Source organism: Ceratotherium simum, chromosome 38 (genome assembly GCF_057802395.1).
Source record: "Ceratotherium simum simum isolate JZ-2026a chromosome 38, ASM5780239v1, whole genome shotgun sequence".
Taxonomy (NCBI): Eukaryota; Metazoa; Chordata; class Mammalia; order Perissodactyla; family Rhinocerotidae; genus Ceratotherium; species Ceratotherium simum.
Window position 1 is genome coordinate 25,579,875 of NC_141937.1, and position 26,832 is coordinate 25,606,706.

Here is a 26,832-nt window from a genome sequence, read left to right on the forward strand (position 1 = left end):
CCTTTGATTTCATAGTTAGTTTTTTAAACAGTTTCTTAAGTGAATTAAGTGCCGACAAGCCTTTGCCCCTAGAAGTTGGTAATATTGCCTCAAATTCTCACATAATTTTTACAAATAAAAGAGTCTTGTAATCATCTTACCCTCTTCCACCTCCTCCTCCTCTTCCTTCAAATCTGGCGACAACTAGTTAATTTTGAAACTGCCAGAGAGATTATTTCAGTGTTACACTGCACCTCTGGGAAAAGAATGGAATCTCATCTTTTTTTCCATATGCTGACAAAAATCTCCTCATTTCAGAGGGCAATGATGTCACCAGCTAATGAGCAAAATATTTCTTACTAAACAGATGAGTTCTTCCCTGATGCCTTTGTGAAATAAAGAAAAGAAACCCCACAATGTGTTTCATATTTTATATAAATACTCTGACTTCTCAAACACTTTTGAAAGTAATTCTGACTTCTTCAAGGAGGGAGACTAATTTTTTTATAAACACAAAGAACAACACACTGGTCGTCATCAGGGCTGATTTTGAACATACCCAGTGGAGCCAATACACAGCCCCTAAGGTAGGGAGTGACCGTGAATGCATCACTTCTTGGACCAAGGGAAGGAGGACAGGCATGTTGGAGAGATTATGAAATCAAGCTTGGAGAAGAGGAGGGCCCAGAGCTGTTGTTGATTGGTGTCACATGCTGTTTATAAAGGCAACAACATCAGCCCAACTCTTTGACTGTCCAGATAGGCATCTAAGGTCAGAGGGAAGAAAGAAGTGGGGCCTCAGGGCCATCTAAACACTGGACTTTTAGCTTATATAAGAACACGGAAATTCCCCAAAACCCATGGCAAGTGCCCTTCCTCACTGAGGCATGTCTCAATTTTCTCAGCCAAAAGTGAGTTCTCCCGTTTCCAAATCCCTGTATGGCTTTGTTCTCTTAGCATTTATCACAGTTGACTTTCATTAATCATATTTCTCAACTTCTCTTGGGGCTCTCTCTACCCTCAGACCTCCCGAGTTTAGCCTTCGTAAGTCCAGGTAAAGCCACCTTACTAGTATTTCTATTCCTTACTCTTCCTAATGCCTTGAATCGGTGCATTCATTCATTCATTTATTCAATCAGGAGATATCTACTTAGCACAGACATAGATATATGGTAATGTTCAATGTTGGCAATTGTGTGGCAAAATAGGCACCCTTTATGCTACCTGTGAGATTTAAAGATAATACAATGTTCTTCTGAGCAAATTGTTAAAATGTATCAAAAGACTTAAAATATGCCCATTCTTTTGCCCATCAATTCTACAATCTAATCATCTACTCTAAAAAACGGAATGTTAGACATGTTAGAAATTTTACGATAAAGCGTTCCTCAGAGTATTGTTTATAATATTGAAAAATTGGAAACATGCAAATGTCCAGTGATGGGGGTATTATTTAAGTAAATTATGGTGTACTTCTAGGACTGAATACTGTTGAATCTTAATATATTGTTGTATTTCATTTGTTGATATGGGAAAATGTTCAAACCATATTAATTTTAAAATGCAGGTTACAAAACAGTTTGAACAGTATACATTGAGGGCTCCAGAGTTTCTCTACAGAAAACCTTTAGAGGCAGCAGTGTGTCTCAAAGAGGGTCACAATTGTCAGCGAGCACGTTGTTACCATTTACACTGTGTGTTCATGTGAGGGAGGCTATGGGGACCCTGATAGTGACTGTGGGGGGAGCAGCTAAGAGCATGAGGTCGTCCTCTTTTTTGCGTTTTTTTGCGTAAAAATGCAAAACAAAACATAGAAACATAAGAGTGTATAGTGTGTGAGTGTAAAAAGTGGGTGGACGTAAACCAAAATATTACCAATTTTTCTATTCCAGTGGGAGGATACAGGTGATTTCTCTGTCTCCATTTTGTATTTCTGCAGTTCCCAAATTGTCTATAATTAAATATATGTCATGTGTAATCAGACATAAACAATAAATGTTACTAAAATACAGATACAGAAATGAGTATGACAGTGCCCATTGTCCTCATGAAGTTTAGTGAGGGGCTAAGGAATACGCTGGTTACATATATTGGGCTAAGTCCTGGGATACAGTCTGTTTAGGTGGCTGTGCTACCACACAGCCTAAGGAAGAGGAGGGGGAAGGCCAGGAAGGCTTTCCAGAGGAGGTGACACATGGACTGAATCTCGAAGGATGAGGAGGAGCTAGGGAAGTGGATGGAGTGGGCAGAGATATTTCCGAAACAGGAATCGGGTTCAGGCAGATGAGAGATGGGGCGTTTGAGATGCTCAGAGGAACTCAGAAGATGAGAAGCAGAAGCAGGTGCTCTGAGAGGCCCTTCCTCATCGTACCTGCCTAGTGGAGCAGAACAGACACAGAGACTGGAAATACAGGTGGGGCTCTGACCATGCAGTCACCTGTTCCACGATAAGGCCTTGGAATGGGAGTCAAATGCTCGAATCTGTCCTCAGCAAGAGGACACGCCTACTGTGTGCAGGGTGAGTTCAGGTCCACTCCCCAGTGAACAAGACCGGCGATGCCCTTCCCTCGTGACGTTTGTCCCCTCTGTTTCCACCTTCTCTCCACCAAGAAGCTTCCCAGAGTGGCCTGGCCCAGCCTGGTCTTTCAGATGTCCTGCAGTTTACTCTGATACACAGCGAGGCCTGGGAGCTACGGGGCTGGAGAGTCTAAACTCCTTCGTTCCACGTTGATGACACACATGTATTGAGGGTCCCCTGTGAGCGGGCCGGGCACCAAGAACACAAGGAGGGGAACAGACATGGTCCCTGTCTCTGTGGAGCTGCCTATCTTCTGAAAGGCGAGCCCATGTTGGGCGCCCATGTAATGCCCAACATTGAGTATCTCTCCAAGTACCTGAACCATCTTCTGAGAGTGGTGGCAGTGACAGTTAAAAAGGGGTGTACAGGAGGAGTGGGTCACTAGGGGAACGAGTAAGAAAAGCATCCTTCTCTCCACTGTCCTCACAGAACCTGCTGGCCCTGTCGATGCTCAGCTCCCCACCATCTCACGTTGATAGAGGCTTTGCCACCCCCAGGCTCTAGGCCCCATGTTCTCCTTTCATCCTCTCAAGAACCCTAGGAGGCCTGTTTGATAAGTGAGAGGAGTTAGAAACACGCCCAGGGCCACACACTGCTAGCAGGTGGCATCGAGGGGACTTGAGTTTGCATCTGCCTGACTCCGGAGTCCTGGCTCCCGATTCCGCTCAGAATCTTCTCTGCATCTAAGCAGCCTGCTCAGACCCAGCCTCCAGTGTTGGCCGTATCACCAGCTTTCATATGTTTTCTTTGCCTGAAACAGCAGTTTGTAGGAATTAAAATGGGTCTTGTTTGAATTCTGATGAGTTTGGGCTTTCCTCCCCCTTCGCTCCACTCTCATGGGTGCGTACGCGTTTTCCTAGTTTTCATCAAGTAACAGATTCAACGGGGACTTCTGCTGACGGTTTTGAGGAATTCTAAGCATAACGTTGCATGCAGTGTGGCTGTCAGTCTGGGGTGAGGAAAGCCCACGTAGAGGTGGGGGGTGCAGGAGCAGAACCGTGAAGTCTCCAGTCCTGCCTCTGCCATGTACTGTGTGTGAAATGAGATCATACCGTGAGTTCTTAGCACGGTGCCTGGGAATTGTGAGCGTTTAATGAGTATGGGTATTGGAAGTACAACGTCGGGAAAGCACCTGCCACGACTTGCGGCACATGTGGGCCCTTAGGCAGCAGTGGGGGATGGAGTGTGTGTGAAACCAGAGAGGGTGTCGGTGAACGGATTTGTGGAATGGGGAGCTAGACCGTATAGGCAGGGAAGGCGTGGCGAGCCCTTGTGGGGAGAAGTAATAGGGAATTCCATCAGGGGTGGGAGGAGACATTCCTGGGGCAGAAAATCGGAGGTAAAAGGAAACTGATGCAGTTCTTACTGAGGGGCCCAGGGACGCAGAGCAGGACGGGAGCGCAGGCACAGGGGATGAGCTCTGGCGGTCTATGGCACAGCCTGGGATCTCTGCGTGGGACAAACGTGTGTCTTCGTGTGTGTGCTGTCCTCCCAAGGGAGAGGCCCTTGCTAATACATAAGTAAGACCCATGAGTGGTCTCACGAGAGAGGCACCCAGGAATGGGCAGCTTGCACTGCACAGGGGGTGTACATGGCTCACCCAACTGAATGGGTTTAGCCCTGAAAATAGATATGCTGTGCCACCCGTGACATGGAAGCTTCACATGGGTTTTCAGTCCTGTCTCGTTCCGAGAATGTTCTGTTTAAGTAACAGCATGTGCCTGTGGCTCCCCAGACACCCCTAAGAAAATTAAAAGATCATCTTGCGACACAGTCCTCAAGCTCACGGTTCTAGAATGCAAGAGAACTCAGCTGCTCTGAAATGATCATTGAAACAATTGGGTAAGACGGTTTTAGAAGCGTCAGTGAAAGGGAAACATCCTACATTGAGTCTAGCGGCAAAAATAGAAAAAGGAGCGGGGAGACAGAGAGCAGAAAGTGACGATTCTTGGAGAAAACCAAAATCATAAGTTTTAATTCAGTAATTTCAAAAATAGCCATGGGAAGGTGTCTATTTTCAATCGAGACTACTCCCTTCGGGGGGTGTTGAGAAGAATATCTGCAAAAGAGATCTTTTTTAAGTCCGGTCACTTGTGAGGGTTCGTCCTCATCTCGGATTTGCTCAGATTCTCGCGTTCTTTTTTCCTTTCTCTGGAATTCCATAGACAGTAATTAAGGAACTGGAGGCCAGCGGGAGGTCAGAGAGCCTTCGTCAGTGAAAACAGGGATTGTTTGCCACGTACAACACTCCCTTTTTTCCTTGTGGTGAATAGGAGATTTGCTTAGAGCTGATGACTTATGCCTTTCTTACAAGTTATGCAGTTAGCAAGGAGCTGGGGAATCAGTCAGCCAGCATAAAGCGGCTAATTGAATCCAGTGTCTTCACTTTTTTTTTCTACTTCGGATCCGAAGCCGTGCCGGTGGAGCCTGTCTGATCATGTAACTCGAAAGGAACATGTTCGAGGAGTGTCTAATCCTCACTTTGAGATTGCAGAGTTGACGGAACAGGAGTGAAGACGCTTGCAAAGTGGGGAGGGGGCGGGGGTACCGGCCGTGCTCCGAGTTGCCCCTTAGGCCTGCTAAATGCCGAAGCCGGTAAGTTCAGTTCGCTGGATCTGTTTCACGTGAAAAAATGCGCTTTCTGGCACTTCGAGGAGAAGCTTTTTGATTGCTCCTGGCTGCGATGCTTCTCTCTTTTCTAGTCAAATTCCTCTCGATCTGTCCTTCTCTTGTTTACTTCTCCACCTTATAACTCAGCATTCTTTCCTAGCACGCTCACTCAGTAATAAGGCAGAGCTTTTGGAGGAGAAGAGTGAGTATTATTTTGATAATACGATGAACATGTGAGTGATTGAGTGTCCGTGGCTTGGAGCTCCGTTGTCCATGGTGGAAGCTTCTAGCGTGGAGGGCTTTACCTCAGACGGCACGGGCACATCGCTTTTCATAAACCTGCAGCCGATTGGCTTCCTTCTCTTAACTGTAAGGTTAACGCCATTGACAAAGCTGACCTAGGGAGTAGACATGTCTATGTCTGATTACGCGGTGGGTTAACCAGAAACGGTTGTGTGAATTTCACCAGCACATACATTTCCGATTTCAGGATACTTTTCAGAAATGCCTAAGTATCCTACAGTGTTACATTCGTGGCTCTGGAGGAGAGAAGTGGACTTGGTCTGGCTGTTAACTGGGACAGTGTGCTGGGGTTTTGGAGCTGGGCGTGTAAGCTGAGTGTATTTCTGCAGTGGGCACAGTTGTAATCCTGTGCTCAGCGTGGTCTCAAGTGGTCCCCAAAAGGGTTCCAGTTGCTCCTTGCAAGTCTGGTTTAAGCTTGATTACAGCCATGACTCCTGTGTCTGCACAACTGTGTGCTGTACAGCTTTTGGAAACGTTTGTTGCAAGAACTGTTTGTTACAGCGTGAAGTATCTGTTACCGACCTGTGGTGACAGGCTTAAGTTGAACAGCGAGGGGATACTTTTAGTTCGCCCCAGCACACAAACTTTTGTGTCTACAGATGCTGTTAATGGCGTTCCTTTTTTTCTGATTATTGTTCATATAGCTGCGTTATAAAAACTTCTCCACGTTGGCTCCATGTCTTTCCTATTAGAACACTGCAGATGTGTCAAGGACGCACATGTTCCAAAGGAAGCTGAGAAGGAAGGAGGCTCCACCCTCCTCTTGCATGCCAAGCGGGCCCCATAGGTTCCTCATTCAGCAACCCTGGCAGGCGAATGGTGTACTCTCTCTTTAAAGCAGCTATAGTTTTGTGCCTTGGCTTGGTCAATTTGTTATGGTTTAAAACTGTGGAGCCAGCTGTCTGCAATCTGATGTAATGTTGCCATGGAAACCAGAAATGAAACACTTAAGCATTCACCGCAGAATTACTACATATAGCATTAGCCAAAGTAATTAAAAGTTGAGCCATATGGGCTTTCTGGTGGAAAAATTTGCAATAGAGAGGCTGGAAATCAAATGTTTCTATTTACGATATTGTAAATCCACTTTTCCACTACCTTTGGTGGGATGAATTAATTGCCCTTTTCTATTAAAGGTTTAGGGGTGGGAGGTTTTATACAGATGATTTTTTACCCTTCTCCTTTAGAAGACAATCAAAGTTTATTTTAGTGCTCTGACCTGAGGCAGGATGGGAGGGGAGGTGATACCGTCTTGTGTTTGAATGTGTATAAACATTTACTGTTGTTTTTTTTCACAGTAGTGTATTTAAAACCTGTTGTATAATAGTTCTAAGCCTATTTAATCATCTAAATGACTCAGTCATTCATTTTATATACAATGCAGATTTCCTTCATCTTCAACAAAGTTCCTCCAGGTGGGAGATTTCTTTTAAATATGTATAACATTATAACAATTAAAAAAGTATATATTTTTATTTACATTTTTTTTTAAATTCTCAAACCTCCATTTCTGGGAGTGTATTTTCTGAATAAAAAGACAGAATATGTTATTTTCAGCATCTGGGAAGTAGCACATGATTGTTTAGAAGGCGAAACCTGAAATGAAAAATTTAAGCTTTACTCCCCAGTTTAAAAGAAATGCATGACTTTTACAGAGTCTTTATGTTAAAACAGCTGGAGAACATTTTTTGAAGGCAAATATTTCACAACTCTTTTTCCTCTGGACTCAGGAGGAAGTGAGAAGTCAACACCTCTCCATCAATAAAAAGCATCCTTGGGATTCATTGTTCAACTCCAGTGGCTTCTGGGCTGACTTAAGAGGAAATCTTCTATTAAATATACGTATTTCTTGAATGACTGGTTTTATTTTACCTTTTTCTTCATATAAATTGTGCTGCCTCTGTCTTGTCTAGTGTCCAAAACATGATGATGCAAAGAAAGTTCTAGGTTGCCTTGCTTTTTGATTTGTCAGTGGCAAACACCTCTGAAACCTTCGAGTTTTTTTTTAGAAAAATAAAAATAACATTAGTTCAAAGTTCTAAAGAGCTCCTGTTTCCCAAAAATAGATGGAATGTGTGAAAGCAATTAAATAAGTACCTGGAATATGTTATTTCTCACCACAGTGAATCTGGGTAGAGGAAAGTAGGACTTGAGGGGGTGGGAGGAGGCGTCATTGCCTTTAAATCTGTCATCCAGGTTTAATTGTTGTGATTTCTCCCTGAAAAGTTCCTTCTGTTGGCGCCTTTCCTACAAATGATTTGTGTCTTGGTGAACTCGAGATTTTTATATAATTTCTTTGTATAGCCCATTTCTCTTTTTATTCCCCCCGTTCCATACACACACACACCCACCTACTACCCCCCCACCCATCAGCAGCCCCCAAGCTGGATATGATGTTTATATGCATCAGTGGTTTTCATCCTGTAAGTAGCTTCCTGTATCTTGATTATAAACAACCTGTGCTTATTTCTTTTTCACTTGACTTTAGAATTTTCTAATGTGAGGGTTCCAGACATATTTTAGGGTGTCTCACCGGTATGTACAGAGACTATCTGTAATCTAATGTTGATTCTTCTTCTATTAGAGAATTGCTTGGCTTTTGAGGTGCATCAAGAAGGCAGGATGTTTTAAAGTGTTCATGTGTGATTCCATGCACTGTGGTTTTGTTCAGGTGCCGATTACCCAGAATGAGGGTTAATCAAGTTCTTCTCATTCCTCTGGTTTACCACTCTGACCATCTCAGCACACATCAACAATTCAACCAAGTAAAAATAAAATTCAAACCAGGCAGTACCATTATGTAGTAGGAGCTATAGTTCTTATTTCATTGTAATTTTTTAGACCAAACACATTAAGCCTGCCCATCATCGTACAATGTATCCTCCTTCCCCCTTTTCCTGGGGGTCTGATTTCTATTCTTCATTACCAGGAGTTAACTTTAATTCTTAAATGTGTATGCAACAGTTTATCCAGGAATTTTAGAGAAATTGGACAGAGTTGATATATATATCAATATATATATTGATATACTTCTCAGAAGGGAAGGCTGAGAAGTACCCGTGTCCTGATGACTTGCCATTTATGGGTTATAATAGTTATTCCTGAGCTGGTGAATGGTTTGCTTATGGTCATGTGGAAAGTGCAATGGCTCCATGCTGGGAGCTCCAGGGTGAGGACAGAGGCCAGGAAGTGGGTTGTATTTATCCCTCACATAGTGCGGGGTGCCACGGAAATATTTGTGGATTTGCAACGTGCACCATTTTTATGCCAAATAATTAATATAATCTCTACCTCATTTCCTCTTGAACTGTTTTCTGCTAACTCTTGCTTGCCTATTTGATTGTCTATAAAGTTGGGATTGATGAGAGCATTTCTTGCGGGGAAAATCGCCATACTAGACTCAGAGATGTGGATTCTATTTTGTGTTTCCGTTTGAAGCACTTCTCTCCCTTTTCTTTCAGTGAACCAGGTTTGAGGAAATGGAGGGAAGTTTGTTGCCAGGATGCGCAGGATGAGCCGGAGTGGCTCACAGCTGCCTGGGCTGTGCCGAGGCTGCACGTTTCCGCCGGGCTCTGCACTCCTGGGGATGCCTGAGCACCCGGCCCGTGCAGCACGCCCACGTAGCTGGAGATTTCTTTTGCTTTTTCACATTTTGAACAGATAAAACAGAGGAATCTGCGTGTTGAATGTTGGAGCCGACTTGGAAAAGAAACCCTCATTTTGTTCACAAGGAAAGGATTGTTTTTCGCTTGGGTCACTGCTGCAGAGAGAAATTTTTTTTTCCGCTCTCTGTAATGTTGGATACTTGAGGGGAAACAGCTGGGCCGAGCATACTTGAATCGTTGCAAAACGCAATGAGATGCTAGGGAATATGGACTGCACTGTATGGCTGAAAAGGTCAGCTTTTTCCCTCGTCCCTCTTGGAGGAATGCAGGGTCTGTCCTCATGCGCGCCTGTGAGCTCTCGGAAGGAGCTGGGAGAGGAGCAAGGGGTGGCTGAGATGTGGCAGACGGTTCTAACAAATGGGGTAGGAGGCGGCTTTCTGCATCTCTTTCCTTTTCCTGCCCTGCTGTTTTTGATTTTCGGGGAGGACTGGAACAAGTCAACAGAGTTTTGGTTTGGAGAAGGAGTTGATGACCACGTAACTGCAAGTCCTGATGGGCCCGACAGATGAGAGCCTGGCTCAGACTGCAGCGGTGTAACTGGAATAACAGGGCCAGCCTTGGACAGAGTCCTGCCGGAGTTCTCCCTATAGAGGAGCGGGAAGTAGTTGAGACAAATGCACCACGTGCCCGGCAAGGGCAAGGGTGTGTGTGGTGGAGCCCAGGACCTAATTCTTCGCTGAATTAGACCTGAAGATGGTAGGTGGAGCTTCGTGAACCTGTTGGCAGATTTGTGGGTGCCCCACGTTCAGCTGGCAGAGAGGCTGGGCTGCACCCGGCTGCAAGAGCAAAGCTCTAGCGCCATTATCTGATTAATGTGTCCTTTGTTTCTTTGCCAGTCAAGAGAACAATCGGATGATGAAACCGAGGAGTCGGTGAAGTTTAAGAGGTTACACAAGCTGGTAAACTCCACTCGCAGAGTGAGAAAGAAACTCATCAGGGTGGAAGAAATGAAAAAACCCAGCACTGAAGGTAAAGAAGCAAACTCCACTCTGGTTGTTCCCAAATAAAGCATTGGGGGGTCCGTTTTTCAGCAGAAAAAGATTATGATTTCAAATGAGAAATAGACTGAGTACTGGCTGAGGCTGGCAGAGAGAGAATTGGGTCTGCATGCCAGCAGGGTAATACTCAGCATGTGACAGAATGAGGGATCCCAGTGTCCAGCATTGTGGGGCTTAGTAATTTAAATATTACAAAGGTGGGAAATGACCTGTTTATGACAATGAAATTTTCTCAAGGTGTGGTACAGCTTTAATTTTGAGCTTATACCATTTTATATAAACTCTTATTATAACTTCCTCTTAGCGTAAGCCTCTGTCCCCAAAAGGACAATAGTTTTTGCCTAGTGAATTTAGTCCAAATTTGATATACATCCACCTCAGGCAAACATCTAACAATGGAGGCGCTTAATATCCTTTTGGATCTCTAATATCCTTTTGGATGATTTATTCTTTCTGTAAACAGTCTCAAGTCTCAATTCAAATGGGACTTTAAGGACCTTCCATTCTAAGTGGATCTTTCAGGGCCATATTGCTGGCTAAGCCACTTGTCAGATGAAGCAATCATGTCAAAAGGGGCATAAACTTAGATTTCTTATAATGAGTAGTTAACCTTTGAAGTGTGATCATGACAGTTTAAATCTCCACCCCGTTCATCTTTCTTATTGTTTGTAACGTGCATTTGCAGCATCTTGTAAAATTCTCCCAAAAAGAGAAAATAAAAGAATAAGATTTCCTATTTGGCAATGGATAAGTGAATTGGAAAAAATCCTGGAAAGAATAAGTCTTTTTTAAAAAAAAAGCATACTACTTGTTAAAATGCCACATCTACATTGTGAGGAATTTCAAGATTTTAATGTGTAGATTAAAAAATTATCATTGTGGAGGCTTTTTTGTTGTACATAAATCAAGCCCTGGAGAGAACTGAATTTCCCCTTGTTTACATAGATAGGGTTTCCTGTTGTTATTATTGCTGTTTTATAATTTTTTTTTGTTATAATTATGTATCAGTTTAAATCCTCTAGGGGAATATTGAAAGTGGGGGCGTTATTGTGGGAGAGAAGAGATTAAAAGAGAAAAGAAAAGAGGGGAGAGAGAGAGACAGATCTGCTTTATGGCCAATTTCATAAACTTACAATGTGTTTAATTCCAGGGTTCCATTTGGGTGTCTTTTTGCGTGGTAACTCTGTTTCCATTTGGGTGCAAGGCTGATTTTACATTTGGGTGTTTTTTGTTTTTTTTTTTTTTAAAGATTTTTTTATTTATTCAGTTTTTCCCCCCAAAGCCCCAGTAGATAGTTGTATGTCATAGGTTCACATCCTTCTAGTTGCTGTACGTGGGACTCGGCCTCACGTTGGACGGAGAAGTGGTGCCTCGGGGCGCGCCCAGGATCCGAACCCGGGCCGCCAGCATCAGAGCGCATGCACTTAACCGCTAAGCCACGGAGCCGGCCCTACATTTGGGTGTTTTAATACCTGCGTGTCAGTCATGGTCTTCCCAGCATAGAATGTAGCCTGGTTTCCTATCACTGTGCTGTTGCTCCGGCACATCTGTAACCCGATAATGAATCGTCAGCTTTTGTACAGTGCTTTTCAGCTCGTAAAGTACCTTCGCATACCTCTCTTCATTTAGTTTTATTCTCTCAATAGCCCTGTAGTAGATATTAGTAAGATGGGTAGGCATGTTGCAGGTGAGGAAACAGACTCAGAGAGATGAAGGAGTTAAGGTTGTGGAGATGGTGAGTGGCAGAGCCAGGGCTGGGATCTAGAGCGTAAATCTGTGCTCTTGGCGCTGAGTCTTCCCATATCCTACCTCCCGCCTCCCATCAAAATCCCTTTCCTTTCGTATTCTGATCTCAGCTGAATGAGATCGATAGAGGTCACTGTGTGAAGCAAATCACTCCAAATGATGATGGAGCATGGAGCAAGCCCATCTTGCTTGTCCTTCTCCCGATAGGATAGTTGTCCTTTCAAGTCCAAGGAGAATGGAAAAATGATGCTCGAAACCCGAGGAGTCAGGCCTTGGGTCAGGCACAGGCAGAAGAGCCCAGACCCCGAGAGGCTGGCCCCCGGCACAAGCTGATGTGGCCACTTTAGAAGCATTCACCACATCTCCTGCAAACTCCTTACCAGATGCCCACTTTCCGGAACCAGGAAGTGGAGCTACATAATGTCATGGACATGTGTGCACCAGCTGGTTCCAGACTCAAATGTGACACGGAAGTGTTGGAGCCTCTGATGACAACCCTAAAAGCAGAGTCCAGAAAATTTAGAGACCACGGCTGAGTGACCAGTCCTTAAAATAGCCAGTCAACCCACTTGACTTCCCCAAAGCCCCTTAGGACTGTGGGTAGATAAGGGCCTTTGCACAGCTCTGTGAATACTTGGGCTAAATGTCGAGCCATGACCTGTGATTGGACAACCTTTATAGAGAAGTCCACTGTTGGGCTGCCTCTACCACCAGGCTGTGCCTCTCGTCTTGGCCCCCTCACTTCTTCCTGGAAGTGGAGGTACGCTGTATCCAGAAGAGGTTGCCATCTTTACTTGCAACAGCATAAGGACCCTTGGTCTCTCTACCTTACTCATCAGATGTCCTGAGGAAGGAGCAAGAAAGTTTCACAATAATCGCACACTGCCTCTCGTCTGGTGAATTCTTCTCAGAGCCCTAGACCCTGCTTTGAAACTCTCCTGAAAAATCCAGGAATAAGTCTTAAGTGACTATATTTGTGCTGTAGATTATGGAGAACTTTGGACTGGACCTAGTTTTGATTCTCCCTCCCACCGCCATCTCCTTGACATCCAAGTCAATCTTGGGTTGTATTTAATAGCAGTGGTTCTTTTTTTCTTTATATTTGTAACTGTAATTCCCATCAGTTGGAAAAATAAGAAACTTCTGGAATTTTAAAGGACTCCTACCCATCTGCTCACCTTTCTGCCTCTGAACGCGCAGCGCTCTCCCTTTGTCTCTGACGTTCAGCCACGCACTGGTGCCCTCGTCCCAGCTAGCATATTTAGTGCCATCCCTCTGTTCCAAGGAACTTTGTATTTTTTCCCCTTTACAGTTCAGCTGGTGGAAAGCTGCAATGTTCAAAAGTTTCCTTATAATTAAAGGGACACAGCCAGTTAGGACCACTACACCCACAGTTTGACCTACTTCTTTCCTCGCATCTATTCACATAACACGCAGAAAAGAACTCAGGTTTCCTGCCAGCGAGTCCAGACCTTTCCACTGGGCTCTGGAGGGCTTGGCTCGACACCTGGCTCCAGCAAAGGCTTCAAGAGCTGGAATCCTTGAGATGAAGTGGAACACTCGATGGGGCTGCTTACGTGTTCAGGCCCTTAAATGCCCTTGCTGCTTCTTAGCAGGGCCTGACTTGATGGGAATGTCTGGCTGGGATCACCCAGTTCCCTAGCTTTTTGTGTTTGGCCTGTCAACCAGGGACCATTTGTCAGCCTCATTTGCAAGCTACAACCCTTTATGGTGTTTCTGTACCAGACTCCCTTGGTGATTTAATAACTTAAATGGCACATGTACCAATAAAAAAAATCAGTGTCTGCCACACAACATTCATCACACTCTAACTATAAAAAGCCCTCCAGACTCAACAGGAAGGCCCTTCAGAGAGGGAAAAGATTCTGCTTCCTGGCACCTGAGGATTGTACCGACAAACTGGGCAGGATTGTTATCATTCGACGCTAAGGAATATGGTAATAATGACTGGCTTAGATTTCCCAAATGGCATTTTTAATAAGCCTGTTAAGGTGTTTGGTCTACAAAGATATTTAAAGAAGGAGAAGAAAACACATCTGAAACCTTTTAACATTAAGCTTGTGTGAAACCATGTTTGCAGAATTCAATTATTTTCTTTTTGATATGCATTTATTTAAGTGGGAGCTGAGTGTATGAAGAGAGTAAGTGATATAGGGGAGATCACTGGTTTCTGCGTGGACTGGCTGATTTTTGGCAGGGGGGCGGGTGTAGAGACAGATCTGTGGGAGAACGCGAAGGTTGTGTCTACAGGAGATCATGACCCTGTCTGTGTTGATTCCCCTCCAGGCGGGGAGGAACCTGTGTTTGAGAATGCCCCAGTCCTGGATGAGCGGTCCGCCCTTTACTCTGGAGTGCACAAGAAGCCATTTTTCTTTGATGGCTCGCCTGAGAAACCTCCAGAAGATGATTCAGACTCTCTCACCACGTCTCCATCATCTACCAGCCTGGATACCTGGGGAGCTGGCAGGAAGTTGGTCAAAACCTTCAGCAAAGGAGAAAGTCGGGGCCTGATCAAGCCCCCCAAGAAGATGGGGACATTCTTCTCTTATCCAGAAGAAGAAAAGACCCAGAAGGTTTCCCGCTCGCTCACTGAGGGGGAGATGAAGAAGAGTCTGGGGTCTCTGAGCCACGGGGTAAGTACCGACAGTGTTTGCTTCTGTGACAACCACCGTCGCAGGCACCACCTCCTAGTGTCCCTGGAGGAGGTTCAGAGTGTCCGGAAGCAGATCCGATGGAAGAAAACGGATACTAATTATTCGTGTTCCAGAGCTTTTCTCTGCCAGCGACCCTCCAGAAAAGGAATTAACAGCTCGACCTGTGACCTGCAGCTCCTCCGGCAGAAACCCAGAGGGGGCGGGGGCTGCAGCGTCCCCGGCAGGAGGGGTCGCGGGCGCCCCTCCGTCAGCGAGTTCAACATCACCTACGTGGTGGAGCGCAGCCTGTACAGCCACCTGAACCTGACCCAGCTAGTGCGTCCTGCCTCAGACAGGAGCCTGAGCAAGGCTGAGAAGCAGGACCTAAGGCGGTGCTTGCTGGAGGAGGACGAGGAGGCAAAGAGGAAGTGGGCCGCCACGGTGGACCGCTGTACTAAAAGGGTTCTCTTGAGAATCCACCAGAAGTCTGTGAGTCCCAGAGAGGGTCACCAGGACGGCCTTGTCATTTCTGTGATGTGCAGTCAAGCATTATGGCCTTTCTTCATGGAGCCTGGCATCCTCCTCCTCCTCTACTCATCCCTTCATCCCTTCAGGGTCCATTCCATCACCTCCAATTTCTAACCCTCCTTTCACTTAGTAACGGCCTCTTCTTCTTTTCCCTTTGTCCTCTTGCCAGTTGAAGCTGTTTGATTTTTAATTAAAACTAGACATTGAAGCTGATCCAGAGAAGGGCTGTTCAGGGGTGGGGTTTAGCCTCCCTCTGGGAGTGGCTGCTTGATCCTTGGCTATCATGTCACTTGACCTCAGAGAAACTGATGCAAAACAGAAGGACATTTTGCCCCTAAAACAGATGCTTAGTCTTTCAGTTAAATATAAAACAATAGCTCACGGAAAGATTGTCTTCATCATAATCACCAATTTGGTGATTTGTAAACATTGTCAAGTATATTGCTTTTATTAGTAGGGGTAAATGGAAAGTTCTTAAATCTAAAAGGAAAAAAAGACCAGAGGAAAGAAATCTCCTGTTTTGCTTAAATATATTTGATGTTCTTATCTTTTTAAACAAGGGGGTCAATATTTAGAAATGTTCTCCACTGCCCCGTATATTCTTCTATACATAGAAAGGCATAAAGTACTTACTTTCGAATAATAAGATGTTTTTCAATTTTATTCCTGAATTATTAGAGACCTCGTAAAATTTATTTTTAGGCCATGATTTATGTTGAACTTAAGGATATAGATATTTTCCCCCTGAAATTCTCACCCAACTTTTAGCTTGCACAATAGCCCATATAAAATCTCGCAGAACAGGGAGGGACTGTGGGCTTGCTGGCGCTGCTGTGCCCTGGTGCCCTGCTTAATCCACTCTGGACTGCTGGCTGTGTCCCCTTTTAGGGATTTGAAGGAAGAGACTGTACTTCAGCCTCCCGTGGGGGCTTTTCCCAGGGTCCTTCACATTCACGAGTAAGATGTTCTTCCCTAGATGATTACCATAATTTGAATTCGTTCAGTCAAGTTCTGCTTTTGTGGAAATGGAGACTAGTTGGTCAATGTCATCCTTAAAATGACCTTCTCTGCTCTGAAAAGATCATTAGGGCCGTCTTAGCCCTGAGGTTTTCCAGATATTCCCACATGTATTGACTTTCTCGCTAGATCTTATTTTCCATCTTTTCACATTCATATAAATCTTGCAACACTTTTAATACTCTTAGTAACAACTTTCCTTCTGGTTCTTTCTACACCATGGCAACAGTTCTGGGTTGGTTATGTTTTTGTTATAAAATAACAAATTTTCTCACTCATTCGGTTCTGACTCCTGGATCTTTTGTAAGTTATCTGTGGCTAAGCAGTCTTGGTATAATTTATTTTTTACCTTCAGAAGTGTTCTGCCCAGTTCATCTGCCTCCGTATCTTTTGACATGACCTTGATAGAGCAGATCTGCCTCTCTCTGTTAATTGATGACTCACCCCCTTGAGTTTAAATCATGTAATACTGAGACTTTTTCCAAATTGAGCTCCTTGAATTGCTTGTGTGCCCCTCATATTGTTTATTGCTGGATTAATAATATAACTTCATCAGGACTTTCTGTCTAGAAGTTATATTTCTAAGATCTGTGCTAATTTTTAACAGTCTGGGCCATTGGTGAATTCTTCATTGACCTTGAGTATGGACATCTGAACAAGCTTGTGTTGATGTACCAATTTGTTTTTCCCTCGAAAAGGTAGCGCTGTGTAATCGCTATTCCAAGTCTCAGCCTGAGGCTGGATATTTTTAAGGTGCTCTGAGTTTAAGACAGTTTGAACAGTTTTAATACTTGATGAGATATGTGTTCAATGCTAAATTAGAACTTTTCACAGACTTTTTATTGTAAGTATAATTGTACAATCGGCAAAACAAAATTTAATTTTCTAATTATTCAAAGAACATAAGGGAACACATGTTCTAACAACAGAAAGAGTTTATTTCTTTGCTTGGTTTACTTAAAAAGTTTCTTCCATTCTTCTTGTCATGTATCTCCTTCATTTTATCCAAAAGCACACAGTTTCCTTTAATCTTCAATCTTGATCTTTTTGTCTTTTAAAAAATGCCATATTTGCTTGATGAAACCTCAGGGAAATGATAATGCTTTGTACTCACTGGAAATGGTCATTTGTTTTGCTTTTCATTTGGTCATTCAATTTTTGTTCGGGCGAGCAGACATGCATGACATTTTGGAATTTTGTCCATTTTTAAAATTCAACTCCCCCCAAAACATGTTTTCAACTGCATGACCATTCCGTTGACTGGCTCTCCTCACCCACAAACATCTATCTAAAATGTTCTTGTAATTATCTATACAGGAGATGTATGAACCTAAAAAAACCTCATTTAGGCTTCATTTATGTAGACCACCAAAGTCAAAGATGGGTTTACTTTCTTTTACTATTCTCTCTGCAGTCTATTTTCTCTTGAAAGTGCCCTGCTTTGAGAAGTACTTGTAATACAGAAAAAATTGGAGATGAGTTCAAGCAGTGTTTATTGTTCTAGTCTTTGTCCGTCCTCCATTGATAAGGAAGGACCAGTTCCAGATATCTTAGCATATCAGTGGGAGAGGTTTTAGTTGGTAGTTAAGAAAACCAGTTCACTCTTTAAGCTTTTTATTTTAGGAATAAATGAATACAGCAGGCATCTGGAGACATAAATGAGCTTCAAATTTATTGCAGTTATAGTTTCCACATAAATTCTTTGTCAGTTATTTCATATGCATCAGAAATAGCATGCTGGGCTCTAGTGTTGTAGTTGTTGCTGGAATTTAAAGCAGGGAAATGAAAAAGCCATAAAATGATGAGGCATCTGGGCACCATACTGTGTCTGTGAAGCCCTGAGTCACAGGAAAGGAACTAGGATGAAATCTCTGCCTTTGCAAAAATGAGAAAATCATTTGGCATCATGAGCTGGAAAGGGAAAGTTAATGTTAAAAATTAGCCTTGAGAGGTGGTCATAACACTGCCTCTAGGTTCAGAGATTTGGTGGGCGTTTTTACAGAAATGAGTCTTTCTGTTTTTATAGAAAAGATACAGGTCTAGTTAAGCTGGCTATAAGGGAAATCATATCTGATATTTAATATAAAATTAGAATAGCGTGCACTGGAAATCATGTCCATGGTAGATTATTTAAAACAGCAACAGTGGCTTTGGTGAAGGAGAGAAACAGTTGTGTGACAGCCTGAATGCTAGTTATCCCGAAGTGCCTCCTGTGACACTTCCGCATCTATCTCCCTTCTGCCAAGCCTGCCATTGCTCACTTTTTGGCCCATTCTTGGGATGCTCTGGTATTACAATGGAAGCTCCTGGAATGTAAGGCCCAGAACTGAGCTCCAGCCCTTCATTTGCAAATTTAGAGTGTTGACTAAGCCTAAACTTCAGTATGACAGTCGTCAGCACGAGCTGCCAAATTCTCAGTGTAGCCGGAAAGAAAAGTAATGGAAAAAACCAACATTCATCAAGTGTCTGCTTGGTGCCAGGCAGTAAATTAGAAGTCTTCAAATATATACTATAGACAGTATTTTACCAGATAAATCAAAATTCAAGAGAGTTTAAGTACTTTACCTGTGGTCACACAGCAAGGACGTGGCAGAACCAGGACGATCTGTGAGATTCCAGAATCATGGGCATTTTCCTTCCTGGATGTTTCTACCTTCTGAATTTAGTTAATTATTATGTATCTGAAGTATATTTATTTTAAATAACTAATGTTTAGGGCCGGCCCGGTGGCTTAGTGGTTAAGTGCGCGCGCTCCGCTGCTGGCGGCCCGGGTTTGGATCCCGGGCGCGCACCGACGCACTGCTTCTCCGGCCATGCTGAGGCCACGTCCCACATACAGCAACTAGAAGGATGTGCAACTATGACATACAACTATCTACTGGGGCTTTGGGGGAAAATAAATAAATAAATAAATAAAATTATTAAAAAAAAATAAATAAGTAATGTTTAGAGTATACATTATTCTTTTCTGTTCATTTCTCCCATTTAATAGCTGTTAACTAGAGTTCTCTGAGAAACAGGTAATATAAAATATTGGAACCCAATTCTGCTATTCAACTTTTATTACCAATTGCTTAAAAAGATAATCAGTGGTAACAAAAATTAGTATGCTTTGAGTTTCTCTTTTTTCTTACGGAATTTTTTTGCAGGGGGAGAGTGGTGGTGGTCATTGAGTACCTTTGGCTAGAAAAACAACAGAGAATTCAAACAAAGTTCTGAAATGTAAAATCACTGAAATATAAGCAATTCCATAAAGTTTGAGACCAACTGTTAAGTTTTCATTCTTTGTAACATGGGTGTTTTCCTACTGAAATTCAGCAGTATGGTCAAAGACAGTCACTGAATCAGCCTTTTTCTCTCTGGTCAAATGTGATGTCTTCACTTTATACACTGAGAAAAAGGTCCTAATTAATTAAGTTGGGCAGTTAGATGGGAAAGTTATCAGCATTTTTGGCCAGGTCAGGGAAGCAATGAGTGAGTAATCCTCTTGGCCTGATTGGACTACTGTAAACATAACCTTTTCCCCCTTCTCAGAGATTTAAAACTAAACAAAACAAGAGTCTGGTAGAGAAGACTGCTGTCAGTGGCAAGCTCTGCATAGAACTGCAGACCCTGGTTCCCAAGACCCCTGGGAGCACACGGATCCCCTAATACATATTCCCTCATTATCACTACTCTATACAGCTGATGTTAGGGGCCTGGAGGGGGAAGTTCTGTTGCTAAGAGACAGGGAGATTTACAACACTTAACACGTGGACTTGTTGTAGTGTATTTTTTTTTGTGACCGGTTGGATTTTGCACGTTAAGGGGATGCTGGACCTCTGGTGTAGGCACAGTTCCAGTGGCCTGTGTAAGGGCAGAATGAGTCAAGTTTTCTTATAACATGAATCATGAACTTTTTTCCTCATCATTTCTTGTTTCCTCCGTTCATCCTGTAACACATGTGTGATTCGGTGGTGTCCTGTGAACGGGAAGTGTGTTGGGTTGGTGCACTGCTGGCTGACATAAGCATAACCGGGTTATTCCCACCCTCCCCTCTCCTCTCCACAGAGAACCTGCAGTTTTGGAGGGTTTGACTTGACAAATCGTTCTCTGCACATTGGCAGCAATAATTCTGACCCAGTGGTGAGTATACGTCAGAGGAAAAGCTAAAGGTTTGGATTCAAGTGACGTGGTTGACGTAGCTTCACATTTACTGTCTTTGGGCATTGATACTGGGTAACTTTTCCAGTCGTATGGGAAAGAAGCCCTATCACACCCATCTTAAAGACTCGTCACTGTTCCACGTGGAATGGACTACGATCACCTCTGGCCTCCATCGCTTCCTCGTAGTACCCCTGTTTCTTTAATGCTTTTGTTTCCAGTTTTCTTCAAGTCACAAACCCAGATGAGTGTGGCTTGTATGGTCCCAGTCATTTCTGCACACGTGCTTTTCACGCTGGTTTCCAGCGCATATGACCACTCCACACAGGTCGTGTGACAGGATGGAGCCCTGTGATTTGGGTACCAAGAATACGCGTCAGCATTTCTAAAAACCGTCTCATCACAGGCCAAGTACATAGCTTTATACTAAGCCTAGGTCTTAGAATGAACCCAGTCTCCTTGGGGCCAAGATTCTTGCTTCTGGATCACAGTCTGGGGACAGGCCACTCTGTGGTGTACAACTTCTTCTCCCTAAGGTTTGCTTTTTCAGGCCCCAGGGGTGTAGGTTGGTTTTTACATACAGTTTTGTTTTCCCCTTATGCATTTTGTCATAAAACTGTGAAACTAAGATTCCATGCATTCTGTTTCTTATGATCCTGTGTCAGCTAACCCACCCATCTGTGATTTTTGAAGTGTTTGAAAATATCCTGGAAGAATAAAACTGTTTTATTTGGATATCAAATTTTATTGATTCATAAACCAATAATTTTATGTAGTCAGTCTTTTAAAAATGAAAATATTGGGGCCGACCCAGTGGTGTAGTGGTTAAGTTCCCGCACTCCGCTTCGGCGACCCGGGGACCGGGGTTCGCAGGTTTGGATCCTGGGTGCGGACCGATGCACCGCTCATCAGGCCATGCTGTGGCAGCGTCCCCTATAAAGTAGAGGAAGATGGGCACGGATGTTAGCCCAGGGCCAATCTTATTCAGCAAAAAAAAAAAAAGAGAGAGAAAGTATGATTTTTTTTTTCTTTCTCTTGGCAAAGTTGTTTTGTTCCAATGCAGAATAGAATGGGAGGTGACCACAGTCTACCTGATTCTGAAAAGGAAGTTTACACACTCTAAGCAGTTGACCACACTCAGCTCTATGGTAGTATAAATCCGATCAGATGTTGGATTTCCAATGACTGAGTCTTTTCCATTTCATTCTTAACCACCTTCCTAGAAAAATTCAGTAGTATCATCCTTCTCTTCCTCCTGACTGCTGGCATTACGTGAACATTGGTTCATCTAAATCACTCTTTAATGATGAAATGCAATCCCCTTGGGTATTTAAAATGGTAGAAATAAGTATAATAGGAGAAGAATGTACTAAGATTAAATAAAATAAAAAGTGACTCACATCCCACTCTAAACAAACAAATAAAAGCCCCGTAGTCAGATTTTAATTTTTAATTGAAAAGAAAAATAGTACGGCACTGAGTTAACATAGGAACAGTTTCAAGATCCTGGGGGATGCCAATGTTTTCTGAGAGGTAGAACATTAATGGTTTGAATAATAATAAAACCTGTCTGGGGGCTTCATTTTCTGTGATTAAAGGAACTTACAACATTTTATCTTGCAGGGTAAAGAAGGAGATTTTGTGTACAAAGAAGTAATCAAATCACCCACTGCCTCCCGCATCTCTCTTGGAAAAAAGGTGAAATCGGTTAAAGAGACAATGAAGAGGAGAATGTCTAAAAAATACAGCAGCTCTGTCTCTGAACAGGTATGTGATGGCCGAGCAGAAAGCCCCCTTAGTTCTTTCTGACGATAAAGGAAGCCAAGGATGGTCAGTCTGGAATTTAAATGGTGCGAATACACTCATTGGCATTAACCAGGCTTCACGACCATGCTTAGTTCGTGTAGACAAACATTCAATTCAGCCAACATTTATTAAGCACTTAGGGTGTCCTAGCACTGTTCTGGATGCTGGGAAGACACTATGCAGGCCCTGCCTTCTACGTACAGACGAGAGGAAAGGCAGACATGCAAAGAAATGATTCTTGAGTGCAATACGCACTAAAACTTAGAACACAAAGGAAGGATGTTATTTTCTAAAATAGCCCTTGCCACACAATGGATGTCACCAGAATCAAACCAGAAAAAGACGCTCAAGTTTTCTTAGGAGACTCTTCAAAAGTAGCATAGGTTGTTCTAGAAGCACATAGCAAGTCTGAGAAGTCAACTCAGAAAGCGCTTCCTGGATACAGGGCACCGATAGTAACCATGTTTCCTGGGGGTGTTTTACTAACTGGCCCTGTCCGCAGCCATTAAGATATCACAGAATTGATCTCCCCCCAGCTCTATAATTTCATCGTTAGAAACATGGCGAGCGTCCATCTTAATTATATGAGTGGAGGGTATAAAGAGCCCTGGAGAGCTGGGCCTCTCCATTCAATTTTGAAAACACTCTCCCCTCCAGAGCGTTCATTTTGTAGTCTGTTGCAGTGCCTGTGTCTGAGCTGGTTGCCTGAAACGTGTAAGCAATGCCGCTTTATCTGCCAAATAAAAAGAGCAGGGAAAGAGACGTTTTTGCTCAGCTGCTGCCCTCTGGTGGACATAGTGAGCTAAAAGCCAAGCATCCTCCGTCTGAATCACTGAACGCTGGCTGGGCAGCCGCCCGCAGTGTGATTCAAACGAAGCCCGCACAACATTTTCAGTTTATTACACTGGTTCTCGAGGGGTTGGGGGTGGTGATTTTTCTCCTCCACCAACCCCAGAGCAATAACTGGGGACATGTTTGATAGTCGCAGCTGGAGTGGGGTGGGGTGGGGTTGGGTGGGTGCTACTGGCCTCTAGTGGGTAGAGGATGGGGATGCCGCTAAACATTTTATAACAGCCCCCACAACAAAGCATTATCCATCCGACATGCTGAGAGCTCTCAGGTTGAGAAACTCTGGCTTATTAGACCTCTAGAGGGAGTGGAAGTCTAGGCTGCCTCCAGTGTGTCTTCCCCATGGTTGTTTTCCTTATTCTTTTCATTTCTTGTCCATATGGGTGTGGAGTGATGGCAGGTCTGTATTTCTGCCCAGCAGTGAAGCAAACTGTGCACCCTGCTCTGAAGCAGACTTCACACCAGTGAAAGCAGCACCACGGATTTAAAGCACTTTATTTAGTTGGCTTTCCCCCCCGAATTGAAACATCCACTAAAAGCTTCTGTAAACTTCACATTCCCAGGAGTTTTCTGCTTTATGGATCATGAGCATAGAACTTTAATGTCATTTTGAGCATTTTTCTATAATTTTACTACTATATTGTATTCTTAGTTCTCTGTTTTTTTAAAGCAATCATTTCACATAAGTAAAAAAAATAAAGGAAGGAATAAGTGATCATTATAATGCTTTATGGAGAGAGAAAATTAATGTTGCAAGGTTTTTTTTCCCCTTAACTTTTTAGGCAGTATACCAACCATTATGGTAAGGATTTTTTGTCTGCTCTGTTCTGCTATATGCCCAGCATCTGGGATAATACCTGTTCTTGTAGATAATCAACAAATACGTGATGAATAAATAATTTTTAAAAGCATTTGACAACATCCAGTATCAGAGATGTATATTTCATATTGTTATCTTTCAAAATATATAAATTTTTTTCAGAAGCATTAAAAAAAAGATTTTATTTGGAAAGATGACTTGTTTCATGATGCAGAAAGGAGGAATGAAAATGTATTCAGGAATTCATACTTTGCAGCTTCAGTAACTTTCCAGTCATGGCACCTGTGTGTGTAGTTGTTGTTGTTGAGGTTGTTTGCTTACTTTCCTCACGTGTAAAGCACAAATGTGTTCTGGATCAGAAGCTGCCATTGCTGTTATCCTTAAATGTTTGCAGAGGCCCGTCAACACTCTTCTGATGATTCAGCGCTGTGCACATAACAGGTTTCGAAGGGATGGTTTTGTGCTCATGAGGCGGTGTAATATGCCAGAGAGTGTTCTATTTTGGCAAATAAACCATTCTGTCTGTCTGTATAACACCACTAGTCCAATAGCCTGCTATACTTGTACGTGCAAATGAAGGGCAACCAAACTAATGGGAAATAGGCACCTGAAAAGTGGAAAGTCACTGCTGAGTCACTAACGTGAGCATTCTGATCTGAAGGGGACTTCACAGGTTTTTACTAACAACATGTAAAAGAAGCTAAAACCGAAGGGTGGCATATGGAAATTTTACCGTAGACAGAAAAATAGTATATTTGCTGTATGTCTGGGTCCTAAGTTGGTATTTCATTAGCCAGTTTCAATAATTTGTGTAATAGAAACCTAAGAATCGGGCCATTTCTTTTTTAACGAGGAATACACTTTTTTGAGTGTAAATATTTCCCTTCAAATAGATTAAATATTCTCTGATAGTAGTACTTCCAGATACTGCGTTACTAGAGGATTATACCTGATCTGCATTTGAAGTCCAGCTCTATTCCTGGACTGGGGAGGATGCTAAGAGTCTCTAAGCCTTTAGTGAAATGTTTTGTCTAAGAGGTAGATAGATTTTTCTCGGAGATTTCAAGAACATCTATGTGAGCGTGAAAAATAATTTTTGAGTGCTTAATTAATAATTACACGAGCCACGACTTTAAAATGAAGCAAGAGTCGAGATTAAAAAGGAGGAGAATGTTGGGTACAGCATGAAATATGGGCGTAAAGATGGATCCGATTGATTTAGTTGAAGCTAAATGGCTGTGAATTACACAGTGACACCTGTCCACTCTGATGAAAGCTAATCTTGTGGAAACCCATTTCAGGACTCGGCCCTCGACGGGATGCCTGGCTCCCCTCCATCTTCACAGCCTGACAGTGAACGTGTGGACAAGCCTAAGCTCAAAGCCGGAGGGTCTGTGGAGAGTCTTCGGAGTTCCCTGAGCGGGCAGAGCTCAATGAGTGCGTCCAGTTTATCGTAGTGGATGATTTCCTTTGGAGTCAATATCAGACTTGCACTGAGCGTCAGGTTCAGGCCATTTAAAGATAAATAAGACAAGTTCCTACCCTTAGGGTGCTGTTGGAGAGACAGACCTGCAAACTAACTGGACTTAGAGTCGCATTTGTTCAGCAGTAGATGTACAGCAGTGGCACAAAAGAGGGCGTGATGGATTTTGATCAGAGAAGATAGAGAAAGCATCTTAGAGGAAGGATCTGGAGGATGGAGGGGAATAAGTCACGTCTTCAAGGCCGTGAAGATGACCAACAAAATAAGAGATGAGGGGAGAGAGGAGAATTATAAATGTCACTGATGACAAATGCTGTTCAACCACTCCTGGACCAATGGTGGTGACGACCGAATGGTCTGGGGCAAGAGACCAGGTGTAAATCCACCACTTTAAAAGCATTTAGCCTTGAGAAAGTTGCCTGACCTCTCTGAGTTTGTTTCCTCCTGTGTAAGATGGAGTAAAAATGATGTGCCTGAGGTCATGAGTATTAAAGCTGGTGGTGTCCTCTGTTAGGGAGTCTCTGTGTCACCTGGATTCCTGGGTCCTAAAGATACTTGCTGGAGTCCCCTGTCCAGTTAGGGGCCTAATGAGGGATAACAATCAGAAAACTCAGATCCTCCTTGGGCTCGTAACTGGGCCTTGCTCTGGTCCTGACGTGGTTGTGGCTCAGGACTCCCCGTCTCTGCCCTTGGGTTCCTAATCTTTGATACCTTCAATGCCTTTGAGCTTTGCTGTGCGGAAAATGTGTATTTACCCTTGTTCTGTTTTTCCTCTACAGGTGGTCAAACTGTAAGCACCACCGACTCCTCGACCAGCAACAGGGAGAGTGTCAAGTCAGAAGACGGTGATGACGAGGAGCCCCCCTACCGGGGCCCCTTCTGCGGGCGTGCCAGGGTGCACACTGACTTCACGCCCAGTCCCTATGACACAGACTCGCTCAAACTCAAGGTGTGTCTCTGCCTGGCCCACACCTGGGCTCTTTGTTTCTTTAAGAGGTGATCTTGTCCTTGCTGTTGAATGCTGGGCTATTTATGGTGCCTACTGCCCAGTGTCTTGGTTACAGAGTCTTGGTAACAGAGAACCAGCCAGCATTTGGGACAGAGGCGGGTCTTGTGTTAATCCTCTTTGGTCACCACCTCATCCCCCTGGCCCTGACCTCTGACCTCAGCTTCCCTCTAGAATTCCTGTTGCCCTCTACCCTCCAGTTTCTGTGCTTTCTCCAGCTGAAGAAACCTTACTGCCTTCTCTGTGTGATCAGTGATATTTATATGGGACAGATGGAGTTCCACAAGATGTATGAAGCAGTTAGAGGACAGGGATTGCTGCTGGCATTTGATTGGTGGGAAATTCTTTCTCTAAGAAGTAGGAGCATCGTCATCAACTGGATGATGGCAAGGCATTCAGAGAGCCAGTGCCCACCTCGCCCTGAGCCCTGGGAGACAGTATAAGCGCACTTCATCCTGTGGTGCAGGATGGGGGGGGTACCACCTCAGGCCTGTGTGAACTCCAGCGTAGTTAGAAGCGCTGTCTGGCCCTCTGCCAAACTCCCAATCGTATAAGGTGACTTGTGTGACCCTGATTCTGGCCTTATTAGTGTTTTCATGTCTGCGTGATTAACACATCTGATTGATTCATGCTTCATGCGTAGAAAT

At 43.6% G+C, this 26,832-nt stretch overlaps 1 protein-coding gene across 1 annotated transcript in view; it reads left to right on the top strand.

Moving 5' to 3' along the window:
• The window catches only part of SASH1 (SAM and SH3 domain containing 1), a 180,441-nt gene that overhangs the window by 133,468 nt on the left and 20,141 nt on the right, over window positions 1-26,832 (top strand). The window contains exons 9-14 of the mRNA XM_087425207.1: window positions 9,972-10,104; window positions 14,187-14,533; window positions 20,129-20,203; window positions 21,845-21,988; window positions 24,998-25,133; window positions 25,959-26,128. Of these exons, the coding sequence (XP_087281333.1) occupies window positions 9,972-10,104; window positions 14,187-14,533; window positions 20,129-20,203; window positions 21,845-21,988; window positions 24,998-25,133; window positions 25,959-26,128 (1,005 nt within the window). The remainder of the gene's footprint in view (window positions 1-9,971; window positions 10,105-14,186; window positions 14,534-20,128; window positions 20,204-21,844; window positions 21,989-24,997; window positions 25,134-25,958; window positions 26,129-26,832) is intronic.